At 55.2% G+C, this 7,124-nt stretch overlaps 3 protein-coding genes across 3 annotated transcripts; all 3 read left to right on the top strand.

The window, feature by feature from the left end:
* Nucleotides 1–774: 774 nt before the first annotated feature.
* SDRG_11589 (PLK/PLK-UNCLASSIFIED protein kinase) lies at nt 775–3,031 on the top strand. The gene is made up of 8 exons (XM_008617631.1): nt 775–903; nt 953–1,174; nt 1,222–1,864; nt 1,909–2,281; nt 2,332–2,437; nt 2,491–2,702; nt 2,748–2,840; nt 2,889–3,031. The coding sequence occupies exons 1-8, from the start codon at nt 808–810 to the stop codon at nt 2,932–2,934; spliced, it is 1,791 nt and encodes a 596-aa protein (XP_008615853.1). The 5' UTR covers nt 775–807; the 3' UTR covers nt 2,935–3,031.
* An 855-nt stretch (nt 3,032–3,886) lies between these two features.
* Nucleotides 3,887–4,117, top strand: SDRG_11590 (hypothetical protein; the record flags this gene model as incomplete). Its single annotated transcript, XM_008617632.1, has 1 exon — nt 3,887–4,117. One exon carries the CDS (start codon nt 3,887–3,889, stop codon nt 4,115–4,117), a length of 231 nt encoding a protein of 76 aa, XP_008615854.1.
* A 2,504-nt stretch (nt 4,118–6,621) lies between these two features.
* On the top strand, nt 6,622–6,968 carry SDRG_11591 (hypothetical protein; the record flags this gene model as incomplete). Its single annotated transcript, XM_008617633.1, has 2 exons — nt 6,622–6,686; nt 6,738–6,968. The coding sequence occupies 2 exons, from the start codon at nt 6,622–6,624 to the stop codon at nt 6,919–6,921; spliced, it is 249 nt and encodes an 82-aa protein (XP_008615855.1). The 3' UTR covers nt 6,922–6,968.
* Nucleotides 6,969–7,124: the final 156 nt, after the last annotated feature.

The following is a 7,124-nucleotide window of genomic DNA, read 5'->3' on the forward strand; positions in this document are numbered from 1 at the left end:
TTTTACCATGACCAAATCTTGGCGACCATTGCGAGTTCGTTCCCTCAGCTTGCACCGCGTGCTCTGCCTGGAACTTAGCCTCTCGAAGTCTCGTGCATTTTGCCGAATGAAGCTGTTGAAGGCATTGATCCGTGGTGATGGTCGAGTGCATTGAGCGCACGTCGTTCACTCCTGTGGCTCTTGGTTCGGCCGTCGACGCGTGTCAACACTGCGAGTGGCTGTTGCGACTGACGTGGTAAGGCTTATCTGTCGAGTGCGAACGAGACCAGCGTACAAAAGTCAAGCGACCTAACATACTATGGAAGGAACGACAACGTCGTAAGTAGTCTTCGGTTACGGCTTTGAGGGTTGTATGATTACACCATCCTTAGACCAAAGATGGCAACGGCAGCTTCTTAAGCCGCGAACTCGACTTTGCTGACAACTGCTCGGACACTGACACCCTCCAACTGACGGACGGGACGGGGTACTCGACCCTGTTTTTTGGCAACCACCTCATCGCCTACACGGCCCGTGCTCACTTGCCGATAGGTTGCTCCAGTTGTTAACCGAGTTGCTAGATTTGCTAATCGAGTCGCTATATTTTTCCTTGGTTTTAAAATGTACAGGTCGTATTTTCCATTGGGCAAGGTGCGACTTGCGATCTTTTTATTTGGGATTTGAAAGTTTGAAAAATGGAACCGCGCGGGGATTGGCTATAAAGGTCAGAATTATACGCCATGGGATTGGCTAAAATCGTGCGACGTATGGCACGCGATTGGTGGAATAGACGTCCCGGTCTCAATTTTGCCCAGACCGAGATCGCCGATGGCAGACGCAACGACGACCGTGGTTGAGCGCTACGTGGACGCGCATGGCGCCGACGCGACGCGGACGTACACGCGCGGCCGCTTCCTCGGCAAGGTACATGGCTCATGCGCAGGCCACGGCGGCTCAAAGACGTATGCGCTAGGGCGGCTTTGCGCGCTGCTACGAGATGACCGCGCCGGACGGGGCAACGTACGCGGCCAAGGTCGTCGCCAAAGAGACGCTGCTCAAGCCCAAGGCCAAGATCAAGTTTGCGAGCGAGATCAAGATCCACAAGGCGCTGCACCACCCGCGCGTCGTGCAGATGCACCATTTCTTTGAAGACGACGCCAACTGCTACCTCCTCCTCGAGCTGTGCCCCAACCACGTGCGCCGACCTCGCTTGCTCTGCGCGAACCTCATGGTATGTCGTAGAGCCTCTCGGACTTGATCAAGCGGCGAAAGCGTCTCGCCGAGCACGAAGTCCGCTTCTACATCAAGCAGCTCCTCGAGGGTATACAGTACCTCCACTCGCAATGTGTCATCCATCGGGACCTAAAGCTCGGCAACCTCTTCTTGACGAGCGACATGCAGATCAAGATTGGCGACTTTGGCCTTGCGTCGCACCTCGACTCGAAGGCCGAGAAGCGCAAGACGATGTGCGGCACGCCCAACTACATTGCGCCCGAGATCCTCAACGGCGCCCGCAACGACGGCCATAGCTTTGAAGTTGACGTCTGGTCCACGGGCGTCATCATGTACACACTCCTAGTCGGGAAGCCGCCGTTCGAGACGGCCGACGTCAAGAACACGTACCGGCTCATTCGCGCCAACACGTACACCTTCCCCGACACGGTCGCGCTCTCGTCGGCCGCGCGCGGGCTCATCATCGACATCCTCCGCCACGACCCGACGCAGCGCCCGTCGATCACCAGCATCCTCAAGCACCCCTTCTTACGCGATGACAACGTCCCTCGGCACCTCCCCGAGTCGTCGCTCTTTATGACGCCGCCCCGTCCGCTCGGCGCCAAGCCGGACGCGCCCAAGACGCCGGTGCCGACACCGTCGCCCCACCATGGTACGCCACGTCAGCGTGTCTGTACTGTCGTTGACAGAGTGTAGACAAGCCGCCGCTGCGGACGCCCCTGCGCACGCTGCACCAGGCCAACCAAGCAGCGCCGGCCGCCCCCGACGTCCTCGAAGCGACGTGCGAGACGCTGGCGTATCTCATTGCGCTCGACGAAGAGCGAAGGGGCAAGCACAACGCAGAGAACGCGATTTTGAGCACTACCAAGCAGCAGATCCTCCAGGCCCGCCTCGCAGTGCTGCCGCCACCGCGCGCAGCCCCCCTCTGGGTCCTCCAGTACGTCGACTACACGGCCAAGTACGGTCTCGGCTACGTCCTCTCGAACGGGTCGGCCGGTGTCTACTTCAACGACTCGACCAAGATCATCGCAAGCCCGGACGGCAGCACGTTCGACTACGTCGACCGCCTGTACCGACACTTCTCTCACGGATCCTCCCGTCGCTCAACGATTGACATAGCGACGCGCCGGCCGTCGACTCGCCGCGCACGACGTTTAGCGCAAAGCAATTTGACGCGGCGCTCGCCAAGAAGGTGACCCTCATGGGGCACTTTCAAGAGTACATGGTACTACTGGCTCTAAGATCTGCGTGGTTCGAAATGCTTATATATTTTTGCAGAAGGAAGAAGAGCCGACGTGTTCGTCCCGCACGCTCCTGCTCTCGCACCTCGAGAAGCTGCCGCCGCAATTCTGCACGGCGTCGCCCGTGTACATTCGCAAGTGGGTCAAGACGCGCCATGCGATCCTCTTCCGCCTCACCAACGACACGATCCAAGTCGACTTCTACGATTCGACGCGGCTCGTTTTGGCGCAGGACGGTCTCGCCATCACGTACACTCTAAGTATATAGCCGTAAAGTCCTCAAAGGGTCTGTAGGTATGTCGACAAGGACGGCACGATGCACGTGCTCTCGACCTACGACGCTGTGCAGCATCCGGCCAAGACGCCGGACCTCGTCAAGCGCCTCAAGTACACTCCTTCTCGTGGTATGCTCCAAGTTGTCATGCTTGGGTGTAGGTATGTCAAGGATATGCTGGCGCAAATGGTGAAAGCCAAGGCGTAAGTATAAGTTCTGTAGTCACCCCGCTATAATATATACAGTGCTATTTTGCTACTCTAGTCTAGCAATGGAAGTAAATACGAATAATCGTAGTTTGGACAAGAACCGACGCTGTTGGACGGGCTGTCGACAGGAAAAGGGCGCATTTGATTCGGTTATCTCAGTAGTAGGAAAATTCAGCTAGTGGCTCCACGGAAATCACCCCGATCTGCCTTACAGAGAAGTATAACTCAGTGGTATCATACTCTGTGTTTGCATCACGTCTATTTTGTGAAATATAAATTTCACAGGTAAGACTTTACCTACTAATGAGTTAATCTCACTATTGCAGCTGGCCGCGTATAGCTACAAATCAACGGAATCTAGATGCGCTGTGATCTCCACGCTGCCAAAGTGTCCAAATTTGGCAGTAGCAAATCACCGGTCTGCAACGTCGCATGTCTCATGCAGACCTGCGAAAAATGATATTCCCTTCCACACTGGATTCGACGACCAGAGACTCGACAACCTCGGTCCTGGATTTACGACCACTTCTCTTCGGCGCTGGGTGCCGTCTGGTTGGATGGGCAGTGGATAACCATGCCATTACGAGTTTGTATCCAGGCACTTGGATATATCCAAAACAGCTATCCAAAGCTGCTTTACCAGTGGCTCGACCGCACGCTCTTAGGACAAGCCCACAGAGTCATCGCGTGGAGGATTTTTCGTTCTCGACGATAGAAGCAAGAGCAAATTTACGTCTCTGAATCAGTGAAGTTTTTGTGAATTAATGAAATTGGCAGCATCGATTTTTATGGATTTTCGTTGCACACGTGGATGATTCAACAAGAAATCCCACTCTCTGCAACGTCCACCGCAGTGACCATCACCGACGACCGTGTCCTGTCCAGCGTCTCCAACGTCTCAGAGAATGAACCTCACTTTTCAATCTTCAAACTCAAACGCAACACCAAGTATGCTCCACCTCTTCTCAACGATGAAGACGCAGTCCTCCACGACCGCGTGGTCTAAGGCCCGCAAGTCCATCGTGCGCGCCAACGCCGGCGTCAAGCGCAGTATCACTCTGCCACCTCTCCCGCACCCACCGACGCTCGTGGGCGGCCGCCTCGTGCCCTTCCAACGCGCCGCGCAGAGTCCTCGGACGCTCGGCCCGATCCTCGAAGAAGACAGTTTCGTGAAGGTCTAGACGGCAGCCAAGACAATTCGTAGCTAGTACTATTTATTTGCGAAAAGCAACAACGATCGCAGTTGAGCTTACGTCCCAACGGTGGAAGCCGAACGATGGCGAGCTTATGGCGATTAGGCGTGCGCATGCTGCGGTCTTGCCGAGAGACCTTCTTCTTGGCCATGTTCCTGCAGCCCACTCGCTCCAGTATAAGCACGGAAGGAGATTGTTTATTGACTCTAGAAGCAGACCCTTCTTGGTCCAACCTTCGTCCAACCTGGCTACGCACCTTGAGGCAACTTTACCGACCTCGCCTGTGCCGACCCGTCGCTTCCCCGCATTCTGAAGCGCCTGACCAAGTCAACGGCAGTTCCCCAACCAGTTCGAGTTCGCGCTCAACTATAGAGGCTGGCGCCACTCCCAACAATCGCCTCGCATCCAGGAACTCCATCGGCGGGAAGATTTGGCCGGTCACTTGTGGCAAGCCAATCTATATCCGGATCCGGATCGGTGCTGGCCCAGAGGCTGCTGAAATGACTCTGACAACATCGCTCAACCGAGTGTAGACCGTGAAGAATGTTCGTCAATATGACCTCGTTTTTCTTTTCAAAGGGGCCTTCGTAGGTCATATTATTTGTATTCGCGGGAGGCTTTTCAGCAATTATTGCAATCAGAAAAGGAGGAATCGGAAAGGCATAGCTGAGAATTGAAGAGTGGTGGTAAATCAAGCTGCAGATTCAAAAGCCAAAGGAAATCGGTTTAGCGCCCAGACTTCTTGACCGTTGATGGGCAACTGAACCAGATTGTTGGGCGCTACTGGCCACTGTGGTGGTGATCGTCCATCAGTGATTGGTCCGAGCAGTGAGAATAATAGCGGACGCTCCACTGACCCAGCTCCGACGCAGATTTCAGACTGCAGTGGAATGCGGTTTGTTGAGCATTGTGAGCTTCCTGGGGTTGAAAAGAAGTAGCCAGAAAAACTGATACGCGCCACCTCAACCGACGATTCGAGAGCAAAAACAAATCCTGAGCTCCGCCTGGCTCTCGCAAGGGACCGCGTGGGTGGACCAGCACGTGCAACGAAGACTGCTGACAGGAAACAGAACGGTGCTCAACCGGACCCTGGCGGCCTTGGCCTTCGCGTGGAGTGGGTCGAGGAGCCACTCGTGTGCTTGGTGTGGAACACTTGAAACTCGGTTGTGGCATCGTCACGGAGTCGCCTGAGATCCCAGACGACGGGTTCGTGGCTTCTGTTGTGTCTGGTTTGGTCAAGCCATGCCAGGCCGATGCAAGCGTGTATCGCTGGAGAGTTGTGACTCCAGGAAGCGAGAAGCCCAGAGTCTGGGTAGCTTGCGTGCGTGGTGTAGATCAGTTCACAATCTGATTCGTGGCGTAACGCAATACAACTGCCTGCTTCTTGGGAGATGGCTCTCCCCTCGCTGCGTTGTTTGCGTTGCACTGCGGGAGCCACCACACTTCGCACTCGGGACTCTGGTCGACGACAACCACCTGGATGCCCATGCCGGTGAGCTCCTTCTCCATGATCGACCGCCGATAACGCTGCAACGTGACGTACGCGAGGCGACCGCTCATGGACATTTACCAGAAGCGACAGATCGGCTTGCAGAGCGACACCTTGTTGTCTCGGTGCCCAAGAAAAGCAGCGTTGACGATGAACACTTGGACGAAGATATATTGATAAATGTGCTCTCCATTTACTGTCATGAGTAGCCGCAGGATGAACGAACGAATGACACTGCGAGAGGCTACGGACGCCATGGTAGCGCACTTGGCGTCAGCTGGGGGATCGAACTCGCAATGGTCGCCAAGATTTGGTCGCAGAAAAACTGATTGCCAGCCTTATTGAGGTGCAAGCCGTCGCGAAGCATGGTCTTTTGCTGTCCTTGGAGCAGCGTCGAGAAGTCGATGACAGGGATGCCCAAGCGACGGCCCACTTCGGAACAGTATATGCCACGAGATCTTCACATTAAAATCTAGAACTCGGAAGACCTACCTCCACTATTCAATAACGTTCTGAACCTGCGCTCCAGTTGGAATTCTGCTTGCGTTTGATCGGACACAAGATCAAGCTTCTGCTTGGGCGTTCTCATACAGTGCGCCGAATGCGGCTATTCTCACACCGCAAAACGGCCTTCGCGCGTAAGGTTACCCGTCACGTACGGTAGCCTCAGTCGTGAGCCAGACAAAGAACCAAGTGGCGAACCAGCGCGCGGATCAGCTCGAGGCTTGTTGATTGGCTGATTTCACGCCGACCACAGCTGCGATTGGTGGCCTTTGCAACGCCACCGGCAGTTGAGTCGCGAATTCATGCGCCTCAATCAAGGAAACACGACTTGACCTTAATGCATTAATGCACTCTGCGAGATCCATACTATGTGGGGTGCCGACGATGGCAAGTGGTTGTATTCACTAGCTCCAGAATAATCCTAAACGGCCACGGAACTCGCTCACGAAATGCGTTCGTTGCGCTTGTCAATCAGCGTGAAACCGAAACCCAAAAATCAATGTTGCGGCGTATTGGCATCGCCCTGCGCGTCGTGCTGGTCTTGGTGCTCCTGAGCTGCGTTGCGTAGGCAGCTATTTCGCATCGACGGAGGTCGATCACGTGCTGGCGGCGTAGGCAGCCCGTCTTCTTCTCGACCGCGAGCGCCATCGAGCCCGTCTTCGTGTTCCCGCTTCTCCTCGTGACACTCGTCTTTAGCTGCCGCGAATGTGTTCCTGTCGCGTGCCAAGCCGTCCAAGACGCGTACAAACCTCCTTCGCACCCGCCCTTCCGCGATCGGCCCGAACTCTACTACGTGTGATTTTTCTCGGTTAAAATACTCCTTGGTTATGGGTTTGCCCTGCACCATCACGCGTCCCTTGGCCCTTTGCGACTCGCTCGGAAACAGAACGTACACGTCGAGGGCGTGGGGTCGGCCCATGAGGTCGTCACGATTTTCTTTTTTGCTCAAAACACTGAGAGGAAACTAATTCTCTCCTCGCCCACTTTGCTCCGACTTGCCAG

The sequence above is a fragment of the Saprolegnia diclina genome (genome assembly GCF_000281045.1).
Source record: "Saprolegnia diclina VS20 unplaced genomic scaffold supercont1.42, whole genome shotgun sequence".
Classification (NCBI taxonomy): domain Eukaryota; phylum Oomycota; class Saprolegniomycetes; order Saprolegniales; family Saprolegniaceae; genus Saprolegnia; species Saprolegnia diclina.